Source organism: Solanum tuberosum, unplaced genomic scaffold, assembly GCF_000226075.1.
Source record: "Solanum tuberosum cultivar DM 1-3 516 R44 unplaced genomic scaffold, SolTub_3.0 scf00118, whole genome shotgun sequence".
Classification (NCBI taxonomy): Eukaryota; Viridiplantae; Streptophyta; class Magnoliopsida; order Solanales; family Solanaceae; genus Solanum; species Solanum tuberosum.
Window position 1 is genome coordinate 107,689 of NW_006239043.1, and position 21,433 is coordinate 129,121.

Genomic DNA, 21,433 nt, shown 5'->3' on the forward strand with positions numbered 1-21,433 from the left:
GGGTATGGGCTATACATTTTTTCGAGAGAATGGTATTTCTTGAATTGGGGTATGAACATGTAATTATTTTAGGTTTTATGGCCCATTTATGCACTTTTCCCTAAAAAATATACACAGACTATACAATATAACTTACCTATACATGAGCTTTACACTAACTATACATTATGATACACTCAAAAAACTGAATATAGCTTAACTATACATGAAGTATACACTGATGAATTCAATCTTGATCAACTCAAAATCACCTCTAAACAGTCCCATAATTTAGATATAAAATCCTCTCAATGTTTTGATTCTTTTAATTTACTCGAAATGATTCACGTTCCCCGTACATCGAATTTTAGAGAGAGAGAAGACGAAGAAGCCGAAAAAGAAGAATGACGAAGTAGAAGAAGAAGAAACAACAACAACCATTAATGACGAAATTGAAAGTTAACAACGTATTTGGCCAATTTGATAATCTTAAAAATTGGACCAATTTTTAAAGAGTAAATTTTAGGAATAGCAAACAGAAAAATCATATTAGCGCTCTATAACTACAATCTCACTATTTATGCTCCATAGTCAAATTATGTTTGCTATGGGACATCTGATTTGTATAAATCGTGGTGATTTGTATAAAAATTGTAGAGATTTGTATGAAAATTATGTTTGTATATGTACATGTTCTCTATGTTAGGCTAGAGTGGCGAGTGAGATTGGGAGAGAGAGGAGAAAGGCGAGCGAGAGAGGTGAACTGTACATGTATATTGCTTAGATAATTGTATATATGTAACTACTATGTATATGTATCAATGATTGTGTTTGTAAAATCTATATAAAATTTGAATTCGTATACAATTGAATCTAGTTAAAACATTTGTATTTGTATATCAAATCTCTCTCTCGCTTTATACAAACGTAAATTATATATTATATTTTGTACAATTTGTGTTTGTACACAGCGAGGGAGAGAGAAAGGCAAAAGAGAGTTGGGCAGGGGAAGATTTGTATTTGTATAATTATAAGTGTATAGGATGGAGATATATGTGTTTGTATTTGTATCTACAGTCCTTCTCGCTTTATACAAACACAAACACAAATATACATTTGTGATTCTATAAAGTGAGAGAGGTGAGCGAAAGAGGATTGAAAAAGAGGAGAGTTGGCGAGCGAGATTCCAGAGAGGGGGGAAATAGGCGAATGGCAAGAAGTTTGCTGCAAATTGGAATTAAATTAAACTGTGATTATATCATTTATTTTGAATTAATAGGTTGCTATAATACACCATTTTTCCCTAAATAAAGCAAAGGGCCTAGTGACCCCTTTGCATAATTTTCCCAATTTTCTCCGTATTAAATATAATGGGCCGGCCCAAACAAGCAAGAATAACTTGTGGATCGCTCATGGGCCTAAGCCTCTGGTTGGAGTTGGTGACCTTAAGAGTGCCTATCCAGCCCATATGCTAAGACATGATTACTTTGCATTTGGGCTTATGGATCGAACAATGGTTGATTTATACAAATGTCCCTTTTTAGGTTATTTTCTAAATTTTAGTCTTATTTTTTAAAAAGAAAATTGTACAAATATAGCGTTCTAACAGTATTAGATTCGGGTCTAACGTTTGCTTATATATTACTTTTAACTTATAGAAAAATAAATTATCATCTAACGTTAGCAATAACCTATGAATGTTAGATAGTGGTCTAACATTTTCTAATAAAATTTTCAGTTTTGTGAAGAAAAACAATATTTTTAGATTGTGATCTAAAAGATTCATTAATTGTAAGAGAAACTATAAAATAAAATAAAAGTTATTTACTAAACAACATTCCCAAAAAAGACAATCGGTGAAAATTTCACTCAAACGAGCTACCCGGCAAATTTAGCTACTATAAGTGTAAAGTGATGATGTGAGGCCAAAATACACATTTTTAATCATTATTTGTTCATATTTATTATTTATAGTTATCCTTTTTGAGCATGGATTTTATAAATTGTGCTTAATAGTGTATTTTATTTGTAGGATTAAATTCATGAAAAAATAAAAAAGTTTGAAACTAAAAAGAATTAAAAAATAAAAATCGAAGAAGGAAATCAAGCATGTACCTTAATGGATTAAATTAAATATAATATTGAATACATACGAAAGTGCAGCAAAGAAAAGTCGAATTGAAATTGGCGCATCTGCCACGTGTCACAAGATGAACGCATCAACCAATTTTGTGAGGCGGCGGACCAAGCACAGTTCCACGAGTAATCCAATTCCGTCAAGGTTTTGGTTCCCAATTTGATCTAGTTTCAATTATTTTATTCAGGATTTTCTATGTCTATAAATGGTCCATAAGAATAATTATTAAAGCAGGAAGATACAATGTAGAAATTAACTTTTGATTTAGGGTTTCATCTTTTCTTCTCTTTTATTTATTTTACATTTTTTCTTTGCATGATTGGTTGTAATTGCTCTATGTCTATGTGGAGTTAAATTTCTCGTTCTTGGATTGTATTTACTTACAAAATGATTGTTTAGTGATTTTGATTCGGCATAATTGTCTATCATATTGGTTGTTCTTATATTCTTGTGATTACTATTTTGATGCTTGATCACCATTAGAATAAATTTATTGTCTTCTTTTGAACTTGGGAGAGGAATAGAGGGATAGAACGTGGAATATAAGGAGCATGATATTTTCTTGCATGTCACTTGAATTGATTTGTGTCTAGGATGGGGATATACCTAGGTGTCTTGCTTGGCTCAAATACGGGAAGAAAACTTAATGCTCCATAGTTGGTTCAGTCTATCCCCGCTCAACGATGTAGTTAGACTGTCAATTGTGATAGACGGTTAGAGGTCGGGAGATCATGACTATATTATCAACCCCGTGAATCAGCAACCAAATAATCAAATAAGTTGATGAAATTGATGTTAAACATGATTGTTAGTTAAATCATAATCCTAGATCGATTCATTCATTGATTGTGTAAACATCTATCTTTTCTTAGTTAATTGTTTTTTAGTTATTTTATCTTTATTTTTAGTTTAGTTAATATATATTCATCTTTTGAAATCATCCCTTAAATAGTAAGAATAATTAATCGACAAGTCCTTTGGGTTCGATAATTCGGTTCTTTTAAGATCTACTATATTACTTGCGCGACCGCGTACACTTGTGTGTGCAATTGGGAGCAACAAGTGACTTAAACAACAGTGATAAAAGATGTAAAGTAAAAAATCTACATAAAAATGACCTTAAAAATAGGCTTAAGTCATCTACGGCCCCTTAAAGTTGTCAGTATATTTTATTTAGACACCTCAACTAGACCTAGTACCTATTGAACACCTCTACCAGCAAAGATTTGAACCGTTTAAGCATTTTTTGTCACTTTTCATAAATTGTGTGGCGCGTGTTAATAAGCTCCCCACGTGTATCCGATGTGTATAAAATGGTCATTTAACAACTACCACGTGTATTCGACGTGTATTTGTAATGGGTTAAATGGGCAAAATCCCTAAATCATTAACTTTGACAGAATTGAAGTTCTCTCTCTCTCTGCGACTTCTTCCAAATTGAAGTTCTCTCTCTTCGCGATTTCTTCCAGATTGAAGTTGAAATCGTCTTGTTCGTGTTATGATCTTGAAAATTTCTCTATGTAAGTTAGGATTGTTAATGTTTTTTACATGCTTTGTGAAATGAATTCAAAAGGCTAAGGTTTTGTTAAAATCTAGGGTTCGTGATTTTTGCGAAAATTTTGTCCCTTTTTTACAATTCCCCGGTAAATATGCTTTTAAGCTTTGATTTTTAGTTGTTGTATGGATTATATTAGTATATTATGTTATCTTAATCAAGGGTTTGTTTGATATTTTGCAGGGATACCTAACAATTGACCATGGAAGAGATTATATTTACAAGCATTTACCATGGTGGAATCTTATCCGAGAGGTATGTCCCTACTTATGTTGGAAACTATGTGCCAACACTCAGGTATATAGATAAGGACCACTTTTTCATTTTGGAACTACTGCATTATACTAAAGAATTGGGGTATGAAACTGTTGGAGGCTTTTATGTCAAGGATTTATTGAATAAACAATTTGTCCTAATTACATCTGACCAACATCTCCAACACCTAATTAAAGACTTAAAACATGAGGATACTTATGAAGTATTTGTTTGTCATGTATTATATGAACCCTTACTTGACACTGAGGGACCTATTGCTATCTAACTAATGATAATATTGATGTTGGTGAGGTTGTTGACCTAGGTGGAGAGGTTGAGGTTGTTAACCTAGTTGGTGAGAGTGTTGATGTTAACCTTGGTGAAGAGGGTGAGGTTGTTGACTTAGATGGAGATGGTGAGGCTGTTAACCTAGGTGGAGAGGGTGTTGATGTTAATCTAGGTGAAGAGGGTGTGGATGATAACCTAGGAGGAGAAGGTGAATTTGATTTCTTGAGTAGTGATTCAGATCTAGGGGATATACCTTCAGAAGATGGTTCAAATATTGATGAGGAGTTGAGAGCTTTTAGACAAGAAAGAAGAAACAAAAAAACAGAGGAAAAAGGCTATTAAATATGAAGAAATACCAGTTGGAGAGGTTGGTGGTATAGAAAGAGGCTTTGAGGACATTGAAAAAAAATAAAGCTAACAAATATACAGGAAAAATGGGTGGAGATGAGGATTATCTTGATAGCTCTGACTGTTGGAGTGATGATAGTGATGAACAACTTGATGTGGATGTTGTTAGGGGAGTAGGCATACCTGCTGGAAGGAGAAGCAAAAAAGTCAGATATGATGAAGATTGTGAATTTGAGCTTGGAATGGTCTTTGAGGGTGCAACTCAGTTCAAGAAGGCAGTGTCAAATTATGTTGTAGAGTACAGGAGGTAGATAAAGTTAAAACCTAATGAAAAACATAGAGTGAGGATAAAGTGCAGAAATTCTAACCGTAAGTGGTTGTTATATGCTTCCATTGGGACTCAGGTGATTTTATTGTGAAGAACTATCATTTTGTTCACAAGTGTATTCCATTAAACAAGAACAAGTTGTGTAATTCAAAGTTAATTGCTAGAAAGTTTAAGGACAAAATTGTATTTCAACCATACATAAGGATTTGGGAAATTCAAGATTTGGTAAGAAAGAAGTTGGGTCTTATGTTGGTAAGACTATTTTTTATAGGGCTAAACAGAGGGTTATGAAGGAAAACATGGGTGATTGGATTTTGGAATTTTTCAGATTATGTGACTATGCATATATGATCAAACAAACCAATCCTGGAAGCTTTTGTTTGGTAAAAACTGATAAGAAAACTAAACCAGGAAAGAACCTTTTTGTTTATTTTTATGTGTGCTTTCATGCATTTACGCAAGGATGGTTGGAGGGGTGTAGGAATATAATTGGATTTGATGGTTGTTTTCTCAAGGGGGCTTGTAAGGGTGAGCTATTAGTTGTTGTTGGAAAGAATGGAAATAATCAAATGTATCCCATTACTTGGGCAGTTGTGGATACAGAAACAAAACATAGTTGGAGTTGGTTCATAAGGTATTTAATTGTGGATCTAAATTTGGGAACTAGTGAAGGTTTGACTGTAATGTCAAATATGCAAAAGGTATTGATTACACAATTTCTTATATTTTAGTTTTGATTTGATCTTTACTACTTCGATTTCTTATTTTGGACATATTTTTTGTTAGGGACTTGTTTTCATCTTGTTAGAGTTGTCACCAAATGTTGATAGCAGGATGTGTGCTAGACATATATGGAGTAACTAGCATGTGACATGGAGAGGAAAAGAAAGAAGGAAACCGTTTTGGAGATGCTCAACATCCTCCTTTGAAGTTAAGTTTAGAGAAGAAGTTCATGCAATGTCTAAGCTAGGTAAGAAGGAAACAACAAAGGACTTGTTGCATTATGATCCCAAGAATTGACCTACGACTTTTTTCCAAACTCACTCTAACTGTGATGTTGTAGAAAATAACATGTGTGAGACTTACGATTCCTAGATCTTAGCTGCTAGACATAAATCAATTATTATCATGTTAGAGGATATTAGGCATAAAATATATAGACATGAACAAATTTGTTGAAACATGGATATCAGACATTGCACCTATGGCAAGGACAATACTAGAAAGAAACAAGGAGTATTCTAATAAATGTAAAGTTCAATGGAATCGGGTGAATGGTTTTGAAATTAGTATGGGGAATATTCATTTGTTGTTCACTTGGATAAGAAGCACTGTGACTGTAGGTTGTGGATGTTGAGAGGTATTCCTTGCCCTCATGCTATTTGTGCTTATTATTACTTGAGTCAAGATCCTGATCAGCATGCAGCGCACTGGTATAAGAAAAGAAACATTTCTCAAGGCTTACGACTATTTCATCCAACCTATTCCCAATATGAGGATGTGGCCTGAAACTACAAATTCATCTATAGAGCCTCCAAAATCAAGAAAAATGCCTGGCAAGAAGAGACAAAAGAGTAAGGATGAACCAAAAAAATATGGTAAACTTTCAAAAAAAAGAAGTAAAGATGACATGTTCCATATGCAAGAAAACTGGTCATAACAAAGCTATGTGTGCAAAAGTAAGTAATAATTCATATTCACATTTATATATTGCATAAAGTTCATACATATTATAGTCATATATTTTATTTTGTGGTGACATAGTATGGTAGGGGAAGCACTTCTCAACCTGATAGTAAGAGAAATTCAAATCAACATAGTTATTCTCAAACAGGAGTAAGATTTGATTTACATATTCATTTACATTTAATTTTTATTGTACAAGTTATTCATATCTCCTTATTTATGTTCAATAGGTTAGAACACAATCAAGTTAACAAAGTTCTGTTTGTGGTGACACCAATGTTGTGCCAAGAACTACTCAAACAAGAGTAAGATTAAATTTAAAAATTCATATACGTTTAATGTTTTTTCTACAAGTTATTCATATATCTTTATTTATGCTATATAGGCTAGAATGGGAGGTCCATCACACTTTACTTCCAAAACCACATTTGCAACTACACAATCAAGTCAACCAAGATCTATTTATGGTGACACAACCTCTGTACCAAGACCTCCTCAAAAAAGGGTGCAAGTTGGGACTGGAAGAGGATTGGGAAGAAAAAAATCTAATGCAAGAGGGACCCCATTTGTTACTGAAAGAGATAATTCTTCTAGTCAACTGCCACCTTTATCAGGTCACAAGAGACCATACAGTTCTGTCTCATTTGTTGTAGCTACTGGAGGAAACAGAAGGCCTACAACTGATTTTGGTATTTACTCTGATCCCACAACTGGAGCCCAAGTACTTGATGTATGTTCACTTAATATGTTTACTTTGTTTTGGTGTATATTCTGATAGCCATATTATGATCTTACCTTATCTTACACTTTATTTCTTCTATTACAGCCTGATACATCAAGTGAGAAGATTCTACATGGGCCAACAAAATTGAAGAGTGCTTCACCAACCAATATAGATATTGACTTTAAACCCCATGGCCTAAAATGGAAGGGAAAAGATGCAATCAGCACTTCACAGTTGCAACAAATGAAAGCAAACAAGAAAAACAAAGGGACTTGTGGAACCTCCAAGAAGTAGCTCATTTGGAAAGATGTTATGATTTTGGGCAATGTTAAAAGGGTCAATCTACTCTTTAGTTTATTTTGAACACTCGTGAATTGTATTTTTGAATCATGCCTTTGTGTTAGCAAGACCATGTAGTTTTTTGGATGGGTCTTTGTGTTAGAAAGATAGTAGTTTTTGAACAACAACTAGACTGCCTCTCAATGCATTTGTGTTAGTATTTTTCAACCATGGCTTTGTGTAATGTATTTTTCAACCATGCCTTTGTGTTATGTATTTTTCAACCATGCAATTGTGTTATTAGCTCATTTTTTGAACAACAACTAGACTACCTCTCAATGCATTTGTGTAAGACTACTCGATCCCAGAACTAATTGGTCTGGAAAATTGCTCTATTTTTCCAGAACACAGGGCAAGTTACAAAAGAGAGGCAAGTTACAAAAGAGACTGATCAATTCATATTCAAACTTTCAATTTGATGCAAAATATGAACTTACATAGGACTAACTATTACAAAACAGACCAATTAACCTTCTAACTACTACAAAACTAAACAATTAAGTACTACAATCTTGAACTACTATGAAGTACACCATATTAAAGAACCATTTTATAGTTAGCAGACAAAGAAAAACAATCACAAGTCGATTAAATATGACATTTTCCCAATCCCTTTGGAGTTTAACTTCCTTGAGCTTCTTGTTCAATACCATCATCTTCTCTTCATTTTCATTCAATTGAAATTTCAAAGAATCTCTTTCTTCTTCAAGCTCTTTCACTTTTCTCTTTAATCGTTCAATCGGATTTTTTCACCATCTATGAATCTATTCCATGACACAAATCTAGATGATTCATCAGCATTTTCAGGCGACGGATCAATCCATCTAAAATAGCCACATCCACCATTTTCCTACAAACCATATAACAGTAATAGATATACAAAATTTTGATTTTTCGAATAATTCAATAACAATAGTTTTTGTTCGAATAGTTACAAACCTTTGATGCTTTGCATCCAAAAAATCGACGACATGGGTTCAATGGAGTCCTCGAAGTTTTCAGTCAGCAATAATCACCACATTTACATATATCAGCTTCCTCAATATTCACTGAATTTTGCGACATTTGATAAAAGACAACTGATTTAGAAGAGAGAAACAAGAGAAAGATTGGAGATTTAGAGAAAGAAGCTAGAATGGGAGATTTAGGGTTCTAGAGTGGATTTAGGGGAAGAAGAGAACGTTGGGAGAGAAATTACGTTAAGAATTTAACGTTGGGGGAGTTAAATGCAGGCAAAAAATGGGAGAAAAACGGATTCACGCGCCCCATTTGTGTGACTCACAAACGTTTTGCCATGTAGGCAAAAAATGCTTAAACGGCTCAAATCTTGGTTGGTAAAGGTGTTCAATAGGTACTAGGTCTAGTTAAGATGTCTAAATGAATTTTGCGGACAACTTTAAGGGGCCGCAGATGACTTAAGCCTTAAAAATAAGTTTACTATGATTAAATTGATAAATTGAGATAACTATAGATAGAAAGTTTAGCTGATATATATCGATAATATTATTTGACAACTTGACAATAATGAAATCTAACCTCTTGTTCACGACAATGTAGTCTCTTATTTTTATCGTCTTGTAATTATGAATGATAGCTTCAATTGAAATCACAAGGCCCGTTCTTATTTTTTATTCTAAATGTTTTGGTAGTTGGAAAAAGATAAGAGCATTAAAATCTTAATATAAAAAATAAGAAAATATAGGATCTAATTTAGGTACGATGATGACAGTGATGACTATTAAGAAATCATGAATGCATGGACCAACCCTTCTACCCTTTACCTATCCCCAATTTTTTTAACATGTGCTTATTTTTTTTAAAAATTCTGACTTTTTTATTTTAACGTAACTTATTTTTATCATCATATATATTCTATCATAACGAATGGTGTTCACATACAATCGTACGTTATGAAATTTATGTTAAATTGACACAATTTGAATATACTTGAGAAATTCAATAACAAATTTGAGCAATCATACATTTATTCAGCCTGCCATAAATAGATAAAGAGAGAAAACAATATGAATGCTTTGAAACCAACCCCCCTCCCTCCCCACCCCACCCCCAGTGGCGGAGCCACCTTACAATGAGGGGTTCATCTGAACCCCTTCGGCGAAAAATTATACTATTTATACATGGTTAAAATATTTTTTTAGGTATATATATAGTAGACGTCGAACCCCCTTCAACTACTTTATTTGTCTATTTTTTTAGATTTCGAACCCCCTTATTGAAAATTCCGGCTCTACCACTGTCAACCCCTACCTCAAATTCTTTTTGACATGTGCTTAATTTTGAAACCTTACCCATATAAATGTTGTCGGCAGAAAAGCATATTAGTTCTACAATCTTGATTATTTAATATTTTTATTTTTTATTCGATTCTTGATATTATATAAGTTTCGATTAATTTTGATTTATTTTGTATTTATTTAAGGAGGAAATATTCTTCTATTAGAATATTTTTCGCTGAATTCAAGTTTGAAACTTTTAGTTAAAAATAAAAGAAAATCTATCCATCTCGCAACAATTTTGATTGGTTTGGCAATTTAATGTACCTTTCAATATATTTAATTTGATTGCAATATTAGCCAACCCCCATATGCGGAACAACTTTAAGTGGCGAATATAATTCTTGTTTGTACTATTTTTTATTTTTTTATTTTGATACGGTGTTCGATGTTTATATTTTTAGCACACCACACAACTAACGTGAATGAAATTTTATTTTCATGATTTTGAAATTCAAAATCTCTAATTAAAAGTGAAAATGTATTTATCACTTTGTTAGCTAAGTTTGTCTAGTATTCTTAATATATTATGTTATTGTTTGCTTTTTTATCTAGCGTGCAAATTTTTTTATGTGAAAAACCTCAAACTATTAAGAGTATATAAATAACTTTTTATTTTTTCAATAATTAATGTAAGACTTTATTTGCACACTTAATAATTTTTCTTTTAAACTAAATACTCTAACCAAATTCTATATGTACCACCCATATCATTCGAATATTTATGGTCATCAAACTCACGTACTTGTTTTTCGAATATTTGTGGTCATCAAACTCACGTACTTGTTTTTGTGTATGTATCTTCAAAATACAAGTAAAAATAGTAAAATCAGCCTGTAAATGGACAAAGATAATAGGTTGGACTTTACGTCATCACTATGTCATCTCCATACTCATCTCATCGAACTATTTATTCTAATATCAATTATTAATCAACCCATCAAATCTAAAAATCTTTTTTTTTTTAAATTCTAATTATTCAGTATCCAAAATTCACTAATCAACTAATTCAAGTTGTGTCATAAAAATCCACTATTTTTTTTTTAACTCTTTCAACTAAACACATAATTGGATATATTGAAGTGAGATAAATAGGGTAGGGCCAATTTTTTTAATAGAAATCTTTATAGGAAAATAGACACGTGACGAAAATGAACGGTTTGGGCCACTATATTTTTTAATTTTAGATTCCAGGGGCGGCTCTAATAAATCGGTGGCCTTATGCCAAATCCGAATGAATGCCTTAATTAAATTCAAATATATATTTTTTATGAAGTTTATTATAGCTAATTATTTAATTTTTCTTGAGACATAGTATTCATAATTTGTCGAACTTCTATTACTTCTTTGCTCTTTTATGAAAAGATTTTATTTTCTATAAGTAATACTCTATATTATTTTTTAAAAAGTACTTATAACCTATTTATTTTTATTTTAAAAAAAATGAGGCTGATAACCTTCTTTTTTTTAAAAGTACTTATAACCTATTCTTTGCTCTTTTATGAAAAGATTTTATTTTCTATAAGTAATACTCTATATTTTTTTTTAAAAAGTACTTATAACCTATATTTTTAAAAGTTGTTGAGCCGCCCCTGTTAGATTCAAATATTAATCCGATAAATAAATTTTACTTTAACATATTTGGCATTTTAGAATAACTCATTTTTTCTTCCTTACTTAAGATTTATGCTTATTATTCTATTTGTTAAGAACGAGCTAACGTCTACAATATAATATGCAAATCAATATTTGATTTGAACATGTCTTTTTTGTTAAGAGAAGAGAGTGTTACATAACATTAATATGTGACATGTATATCATAACGGTAACAGTTACCTTCTAAATAAATATAGAAGAACCGTAGATCGTTCATAAAATTTAAATGTAAAATTAAAAATCTAAAATAAGTTTAATTCGTCAATTTCTAATAGGTAATATAATAATAAATGCTTCCGTATATTTAAATACTTCCTTAATTATGGTCCCAATTTTTACTTTTATGCTTATATTAGTGAAACATATGGTAGGATGTACATAATTCCCTCTTCCCCCTTCCCACCCCTAAACCCCCACCCTCGCCCCACACACCTCCTTGTATTTTCATAAACGTGAGCTTGCTCATATTGCAAATCTCGAATTATATAAAGGGATATATTCAAGTAAGTTGTCAGTCAGATAATGAAAATTTACTATTTTAATTAATTGATAATTTGCGTAAAATTTGTTATTTTGTAATGAATCTTCATAATACAATTGTTTACAATTGATGCTTGTTACATGAATCGTGGGAGCCACCCATGCATTAATGGAATTCCGTGCAAAATTTCCTCTCGTGATATAAGTTAATATCCCCTTGATCAATTACATTATTAAAATTATTTGACCATATTTTCCAATTGAAATGGAATAGTACTTTTGTACGTACTTCTTGAATTTATTTAAATTAGCTAGCGACTCGTGAATATTATAGGGTTAGGTAGGGGTGTTCACGGTTTGGATAAAAACCGATCCAAACCGATAAAATAAAACCGATTTTATTTGGGTTTGGTTTGGTTTGGTTTTAGATTTTTGAAAACCGATAGTAATTGGTTTGGTTATGGTTTTATTACGAAAAAAACCGAAGAAATAACCGAACCGAACCGATGAATTATATTCATATATTTTATTAATATACATACTTAATATATTGTTTTTATAAACAATTTTAAAGATCTTATACATATTTTCATTAAAATTTCTTTATAATTTACTTATTGAAAGCAAAAATGCCCAAGATGAAACATTTATCTTATTGATTTCATGTATATGAGTGTCGATGACAATTCTTGTGGGACTGAAAATGTTATTGTCTCTTCCTTCTAGGCCAATATAGTGAATTTTAAAGCTTTATTGATAGTAAATTTAGCGATCGAAAGTTCAATAATTTAAGTCATTCTAACTTGTTTTCGTTTAGAATGGATTGTTGTCACTTTTTTCATATTTTAAATGAATTGTTTCTTTTATTTTTGTGTATGGTTAATAACCGAATAACCGAACCAAACCAAACCGGAACCGATAATCACCAAACCGATAAAATGTATATTATATTTGGTTTGGTTTTGTTTTGATAATTTTAAAACCAATTATGTTGGTTTGGTTTTGGTTTTGATCAATAACCGATCCAAACCAACCCGTGAACACCCCTAGGGTTAGGTGAACCAATAACTTGAAGGTGTTATTGAGGAGGATTGCGGTAAATTAACAGTCGACGTAAAACATGTCATATATTATATAAATAAATATCATGGTTAATTATATTTTATAAAAAAAAAAAAAACAATTGTAGGTAAAGATATATATCAAATTAATCAGCAATATTATCATCTAGCTATTGTCGACCATAGTGTTATTATAAGAACTATTGGTTCTTACCCTACATAATAATAATAATAATTTTTTAATTTTTTATTTGTTTTCTAATTGCAATTTGCAAAAATAAAAATAAATTGTCAATCATGTGGGAAAAAACAAATTGAAATTTTAGTTGCATTAATTGGAAGCCAATTGAGATCATGTCTATTGATTTTGCACCACTAATGTAAGATAAGAATATGTTGGTGAAACAAAGAGAACATGTTCAACCCTTCGTAAAGATAGATTCAAAATTTAAAGTTGCAACAGTTTTCTATAATAACATTAAGTTTATATTATAATAATAAATAAGTTTACAATTAAATATTTATAATTATTATTTAAAAAATTGAAATATACAAATTAACATATAAAAGCTATTAAATTTACGTAAATTCATAACAATCATTATAGATCCGCATGAATTGTTGCAAATAGGTTGAGAAGCTTGTTTTGAGCTTAGACTCTGTCAATGGCTCAATCAGAAATTTATTTTAAAAAATATACTAAAGTACACATTACATATAAATATAAATATAAATGCTAAATTTATCGAAATTCAGACTTCAAATCGAAACCTCTAATTAATATATTATACACAATATCAAACTAACATTTAAAATCCAGTTCATATCAAATATTAATATCACAAATAGATAAGATTGAAGCATGTGACAAACTAATTAATAACATGTCCTACATTAAAATCTTTGCATCATAATACTAAACTTTTTTGTGTGAATTTGCTAAAATTTTATTCATCAATTACAGCTGTCAAATCACATGGTATAATTTAATGTAATAGTTCATTGCATAAAACTGACAAATTTATTTTATCCCTGTTCCAATATCGCCTGGCTATGGATTAAAAGAAAATTATTTGCATCCGATATTTATGTCAAATTAATAAGTACTTATAATATATGTCTTGTTCGTAAATTTTTGTCAATTAACTAAATTGATGGATCCATCCTTCTTTTATTAGAAATTCCGGTTCATGTCTTAGGAATGGAAATTCTAGTAGGAAACTCTTCCATCTAAATTGAATCTTACATGACATAATTCTGAATTAGTCAGTGAGTTTTGAATACATATGGTTAAACTTAAAAAGAAAAATTGAAAATCAGTGAATTATCAATTTACCCTACGAAATTTGACTCGGCATGGAGTCAAAGAAAGAAACTATTATAAAACTTGTAGTCTTACCACGATATATCTAAGTGGCTACAAAAGCATGTCATCAAGGGTAAAACAAAAGTTTTTAAAGTTATATGGTCACCACATATAAAACAGCATCATTTGTTTTAATTGACAAGTAAAGAAATAGTACCACATAAAATAGAGCAATCAGATACCCCTCAACAACAACTAGTCTCCCAAATACACAACAAAAAGAGATGAGTTGGGACCATTTCTCAATTAGTGTGTTATCTTTGCACTGGGGTCATCTAATTTTCTCTGTATCGTTCCAATTATATCGGATGTCCCCTGACGGATGGGTGAGTTGGGACAAGTGGCTAGCCAAAACATTGAACCTAAAAAAAAAAAAACTTCCTATATATATAAATGTAAAGCTCACACTATAGTTTTGAAATAAAACATTTCATATAGTATAGTCTCTATAATGGCCTCCAATATTCTCCATTTCCATAGCCAAGAAAATCAAGAAATCATAGTAGTTGTTGTCCCTTTTCCAGCACAAGGCCATCTAAATCAACTTCTACAACTATGTAAACTCATTGCATCACACAACATACAAGTCCATTATGTTACAACCATGACACACACTAATCAAGCTAAATCAAGAGTTCATGATCCATATTCATTCATCAACAACAACAACATCCATTTTCATGAACTCTCAACACCATTCTTCAACTCCCCTCCTCCCAACCCGAATTCCACGATCAAATTTCCAAGCCATCTCCAACCCTCGTTTGAGTCATCTTCTCATCTACGTAAGCCTTTGTCCAAACTCCTAACCGTCCTCTCGTCTAAAGCAAAGAGGATTGTCATCATACATGACTCATTAATGGGATATGTAGTTCAAGATTTTGTCTACTTGCCTAATGCTGAGGCTTATGCTTTCCATAGTGTGTCAGCATTCACATTGTTCTTGTTCATATGGGAGAATATGGGAAGGCCTTTTGATATTGATGCAAATTTTCTAAAAGATGTTCCATCACTTGAAGATTGTTTTAGTCCTGAATTTGAGAAATTCATTAAATTACAACATGATTATATGAAGTTCAATTCAGGGAGGATTTACAACACATGTAGAGTTATAGAAGGTCCTTTTCTTGATTTGTTGTCAAAGGAACAAATAAGTAATAACAAGAAGCAATGGGCCCTTGGACCATTCAATCCTGTTTTAGTACAACAATATGGGACCAAAAGTTGCCACAAGCAACATGAATGTCTAATTTGGCTCGATGAACATGAGCCAAACTCGGTTGTATTCGTGTCATTTGGGACCACGACTTCATTTTCTGACGAACAAATCAAGGAGATTGCAATTGGATTGGAGAGGAGCGAGGTGAAGTTCGTTTGGGTGTTGAGGGACGCGGATAAAGGGAATGTTTTCGCGAAGGATCATCAATCAAGAAAGATTGAATTGCCAAAAGGGTTCGAGGAGAGAGTTAAAGATAAGGGGATTGTGTTGAGAGATTGGGCACCTCAGTTGGAAATCTTGGCACATTCTTCTGTTGGTGGTTTCATGAGTCATTGTGGATGGAATTCGTGCATGGAGAGCATTTCCATGGGGGTGCCAATAGCCGCGTGGCCAATGCATTCGGATCAACCCCGAAACACCGTATTGGTCACGAAGATTTTGAAAGTTGGCTTAGTCGTTAAGGAGTGGACACGTAGGCACGAGGTGGTGACACGTGGCATGGTGCAAGCAGCAGTTGAAAAATTAATGGCGTCTAAAGAAGGAGAAGAAATGAGGAATAGAGCAATGGATTTGAGTGGAGCTCTTAAGAATTCAGTAGCAGAAAGTGGCATTAAGAATATGGAGTTGGATTCATTCATTTCTCACATAACAAGGCAAACTTGATCAACCCTAGATCAATCAGCTATGTTGGTTGGATTCTTCAAAAATGTCGACTGAAAACATGTCAGATCTTCTAAAATTAGTGCATAAGGATCTGACATAGGTGTGACGACATTTTTGCAAAGTTCGAGCAACATAGGATCAATGTATGTACCATCTCCATTCAATGGTTGTCATTGTGCCACAAGGGCCTTAATTTATATATATTTAGTAGTGCATGTTTCAAATAACTAATCTCAATTGTTATAGGCACTTACGTGTAGTTGATATCTTTTAAATGATCTGATTGTGTAATTTTGTATTGTCATTTATATAACGTAAACTCGTCTAAAATCAACGGTCAAGATCTTTCCATGTGTCATCATACTCAGAGAAGTGACATTATGGTCCCATAAGTTGGATAAGAAGTTTCACAGGTTTTGGATAATTATTTTATATCAATGATTAATTATGCAAATGGATTCATATAAATTAATTAGTTTATGAGAGCAACTGGGTTGAACTAATTAAATAGATTCATGGACTGTATATTTTTATGATCAAATTCATGTTTTTACTTATTCAAGAAAAGGACATCCTCAACATGATTTCCAACTTGTCCTATGTACATTGTCTCCACTTACAGGCTACAACATCCCATTCTACTAAGTCAGCAAAGAATCGAATTCAAAATTTTGAGTTAATGAGTTCTGAATTTTAGTAAAGACGGTTTATTAGGTTCTAAATAAAGTATATATACATATAAAGTGAATTTCTTCACACAAATACGATATTTAAGAAAGAAAGAAAACAATGAATAAATGAACGAACTAATCAGTAGCAATTTGAAACAAGATCATGAAGTAGTTGTAGTGATTGTTCAAACTTCAAGCTTAAGGCCATTTAAGGCGTTGACTCGAGCCTTGTCCAAACTCCAAAGGACTTATAATTGTCAAGCTAGGGCTCGAGACAACGTCTTAAATCCTTTTAACATTACCAAGATCCACTTTTATGACCTCCCAAGTAGTCCTGATTTTACCTCAGGCAAAATCCCGGTGATCTGGAATGCTTGCATGCTTCTTCGCGAGTCCATAGCAAACAACTGAGGAATGTGAACAGGATCTACAAACAAAATCTTTTATCATAAAACAGTACCACCATGTTGTAGGTTATAAAGAAACAACATAATTTAACAAATGCAAACAATTGAGGAATGTGAACAACAGCATTTTATGAGAAAAGGCCTAGGTACATAATTAAGATTCAATAATTCATGCATGACTCCAAAACTCTGATACAATACTTCTGACCAGACACTTCTCTTCCATCACCATGAACTTTGTGGTCCTTGTGCCTTTAAAAAGTTGAAAGGTAAATAACCAGATTCAATAATCCAAACGTGTTTAATGAAGCCTACCCTCCTCTCACCTTCACACATTTTCAAAGGTTTAAACTTGCTATTCTATCCTCTTCCTACATATATACATACACACTCGCACGCTCACACATGATTCAAGTAACTCAAAAGCAGTAGTGAGTTGAATTGAATCTTCTATAACTTGGACAAAGGTAACGACTTTCTTATGGATCGTGAAGTAGTTATAGTCATGGTTCCATTTCCAATTCAAGGCCATCTCAATCAACTCTTAAACTAGCCTGTTTACTCTCCTCATCATATGATCTTCCTGTCTATTATGTTGGCTTAGCCACACATAACCAACAAGCTCGGGTTCGAGCCAACGCCTTAAATCCTTCAGACATAGCCAAAATCCACTTCCATGACATTCCAACTCCTGAATTTGCCTCACCTCCCCCTGACTTTAATGCCTTGAGCAAATTCCCATTACATCATCAGCCATTATGGGATGTAACTTCGCTTCTTCGCGAGCCCATTGCTTCCTTTTTACGTGATATCTCCTCAAAATCAAGACTGCTCATTGTTGTTCATGACTTTTTTATGTCATATAGTGTTCAGGATGTTTCTTCCTTGCTCAATGCTGAATCCTATATATTTAATTGCATTTCAGCTTTCACTTTGTACTGTTCTTCATGCTTATTTAGTGGAATGTCTGTCCAACTTGGAGAAGAATTGCTTAAAAAGTTACCGTCCCTTGAAGGAGCGATGCCTGATGAAGTCAAGAACTTTATAGCTCTTCAGAGTCATGGCTTTTAGAACAGGTGATATCCATAATACAAGTAAAGTAATTGAAGGCGAGTTTCTTGATTTGCTGGCACAAGTAGAAAGTAAACAACAATGGGCAATTGTACCAATTCTGCCTATTAAACTCAATCATATCTCGAATAGGAACAATATATGTTTTGGAATGGCTGAAACAAACAACCTCCGAGATCAGTTCTTTATATATCATTTGGAACATCAACTACATTTTCCGATAGAGAAGTCATGGAGCTCGCGATGGGATTAGAACAAAAGCAAACAGAAGTTCATATGGGTGTTGAGAGAAGCCGATAGAGTAGATATATTTACCGGGGAATCTAGAAAACGTGTGTTTCCTGAAGGATTTGAGGAAAGAGTAAAAGGGGCCGGGTTACTGGTGAGAGAATGAGCGCCACAACCCGAAATCTTGGCTCATTCGTCCACAGGCGGGTTCATGAGTCATTGCGGATGGAATTCTTGCATAGAGAGCATTACTATGGGGGTGACTATAGCTGCTTGGCCTATGCACTCTGATCAACCGAGAAATAGTTTCTTGGTGACGGAAATATTGAAAATAGGCCTGTTTGTGAGGGAGTAGCAGAAACGTGAGGAGCTAGTAAGTGCATCCACTATTGAGAATGTAGCGAGGAAGTTGATGGCATCTGAAGAAGGTGATGCAATTAGGAAAAGATCAGAAGAAATGGGAGAAGCTGTAAGGCGTTCCACAGAAAAAGGGGGTGCTTCTCGAATGGAGTTGGATTCTTTTATCGCGCATATCACAAGATAAGAGTAGCTTTTCACCAGAAATGTATTTCTTTGATCTTAAGAAGTTCAGTATCTGAAACTTTTTATGGCTATCACTTATCAGTGAGATTATTGTTTGTATTTCTCTCTTAATGATCTTGTTTACATTTCTCAGTTGTTTGCAAATGCTCAATTGGATGATCTAGATGACCTACATTAGACTGTTTTATGACAAAAGACTTGGTTCATAGACTCCTATGTTCATCGAAAGGTTTATTATGAAACAGTTTTGATATTTGTCTTGGATCATTTGGTCTTAAATTCGTCGTAACATTAGCAATCATGTCAAGTATCGATAGATCACAGAGTTATCCGGTAGCTTTGTTGGTGGGAGGTGGCAGTTGCCCCGTGGAATTAGTCAAGATGCATGTAAGGTGGGAGCGGATTGTCTTGTTTTATGTCCATACTAGAAGTTGTAGTATTGCTCATTTAGTTTTGTGTCCTCCGATTTATGTTATTATTTGTTATTTCTTATACTTTGACTATCATATTATTTTGTTGTAGTTACTGCCCTATTACTATTTGTTGTTGTTTTTACTATCTGCTACTTCTTGTACTTTGGACTGCTTTGGACTATTTTTCCCTTGAGTTGAGGGTCTATCAGTTAAAAGATTTCCTTATAAAACCAAGTTGTTTAGTATTGTGTTGATTCATTATGAATTGACTAGTTCTATGTTAGTTCAATCCTACACCTTCTTCTTTTTATCTGATTTGGGACCGGGAATGTGAGTAAGCTCACACAAGCGGTGAGGATTCGTATAGTTAACTTAAACTTATTTGAGACTGTGACCTAGTTGTTGTTGTACTAAAACAAACTTGGGTATAGAAAGTATGTACAAGGTTTTATGACAACTTGTATCATCCATGCTAATAGCATAATGTAAGTGCAAAACTCAATTCCTTGTTCAACTTACTGGAGTTTCCTCCCTCAAAAGTTCAAAGCTATTGCAATTAAAAACTTCCTTCTATTCCTTCTAACAGCTGTAAAAATTGAACAACGATCCTCGCTATTACAGGCAACGGGAAATCGCCTATAGGTACAAGGGAAAAAAGAAAATGGACCAATTAAAGTTATCCAGACCTGTTAGACGACTAGCTAACTATCACCAGAACGCCATGCCAGCTTGCTGTAATCACTTGCCTGACACGTGATGCAGAGTCAATGAATCATGGTATAAGACCTTTTTGGTTGGTGGATGTTTCTCCCTCGACTAAATTCCCGAATCAAGACAATCTTCAATACAACTTTCATGGCTGAAAATCGCTAGTTCTTGCACACACCTAAGTCAGAAGATGAAACCTTACCTATTGTCGAGTTATTTAAGAATTCTTAGCTGGAGGTAATCAATATTGCAGTGAAGAGGCATAAGAGAGCATATATCAAACTCAAATATCAACAGTAGTGTGGGAATAAGCAATAAGACATGACAATGAGTGGAAAATCTAGAAACTTACAAGGAAAGATGAGAGTTGAAACCTCTCAACGTCATCCTTTGTGGGCATAACTGATGCGAATATTTCTTCCATCCAATAACTAAGAAACATAAAAAACAAAAACTGTAAGACAACAACAAGGAAAGACAGTCCAAAGCAGTCCAGAAAAAGAAGTAGCGGATGTACAAGAAACAACAGATAATAACAAAAACAGTAGATAGTAACAAAACAGAAACTACAACAAACAATATGATAGTCCAGGAAACAAGAACTGTAAGAAAAATATAAGAATATAGGGAGCATTTATACCACTAATACACTTACTTGACCGTCCATTTCCTTCAAGGCCTTGCTAGCTGCAGTTTCAGAAGTGAACTTCACGAACCCATATCCTTTGGATTTTCCACTTTTATGATCACATATTACTTTCACTGAAATTTAATAAGCTTATAAAACCATCTAAAAGCAAGTCGCAAGAACAAAGAGAAGTACTGTAATCCATACATTACCTTCAATTGTTTCACCATGTTGCTCAAAAGCTTGTTTAAGAATAGGTTCATTGGTATCATAACAAAGCCCTGAAAGAAACAGATTTTGTGTTAACAACAAAATACCCAGTATAGTCCCACATGTGGGGTCTGAGGGGGGGGGGGGGGGGGGGGGGCCCCCTTCCCCCCCCCTTT

At 33.2% G+C, this 21,433-nt stretch overlaps 2 protein-coding genes and 1 long non-coding RNA gene across 13 annotated transcripts in view; 1 reads left to right on the forward strand and 2 right to left on the reverse strand.

Annotated features, from left to right (window-relative positions):
* Positions 1-8,034: 8,034 nt before the first annotated feature.
* LOC102598511 (uncharacterized) lies at positions 8,035-9,277 on the reverse strand. Its single transcript, XR_367487.2, has 2 exons — positions 8,579-9,277; positions 8,035-8,489 (listed from the first exon to the last, which is right to left on the reverse strand). It is a non-coding gene; the product is annotated as an uncharacterized lncRNA (long non-coding RNA).
* Positions 9,278-14,910: 5,633 nt separating this feature from the next.
* On the forward strand, positions 14,911-16,712 carry LOC102598732 (zeatin O-glucosyltransferase-like). The gene has a single exon (XM_006350108.2). It carries the CDS (start codon positions 14,948-14,950, stop codon positions 16,376-16,378), a length of 1,431 nt encoding a protein of 476 aa, XP_006350170.1. The 5' UTR covers positions 14,911-14,947; the 3' UTR covers positions 16,379-16,712.
* Positions 16,713-17,069: 357 nt separating this feature from the next.
* LOC102599064 (glycine-rich RNA-binding protein 4, mitochondrial) overlaps positions 17,070-21,433 on the reverse strand; it is a 6,428-nt gene continuing 2,064 nt past the window's right edge. For 2 of the 11 annotated variants that reach the window (XR_001473782.1, XM_006350109.2), the window contains exons 2-5: positions 21,260-21,328; positions 21,075-21,181; positions 20,772-20,850; positions 17,071-17,476 (exon numbers count right to left, since the gene is read on the reverse strand). Coding sequence is in view for 8 of the 11 variants with exons in the window: in XM_006350109.2 (XP_006350171.1) it covers positions 20,803-20,850; positions 21,075-21,181; positions 21,260-21,328 (224 nt within the window). In the remaining 3 variants the exon portion in view is untranslated. Of the gene's footprint in view, positions 17,477-20,197; positions 20,651-20,771; positions 20,851-21,059; positions 21,182-21,259; positions 21,329-21,433 lie in introns of those variants that run through there. The other 9 variants (XR_001473781.1, XR_001473780.1, XM_015309917.1 and 6 more) reach the window with 9 other exon arrangements.

What these genes read in the sequence shown, in the direction of transcription:
- LOC102598732 (XM_006350108.2), top strand. Translation starts at nt 14,948, where the DNA reads ATGGCCTCCAATATTCTCCATTTCCATAGCCAAGAAAATCAAGAAATC.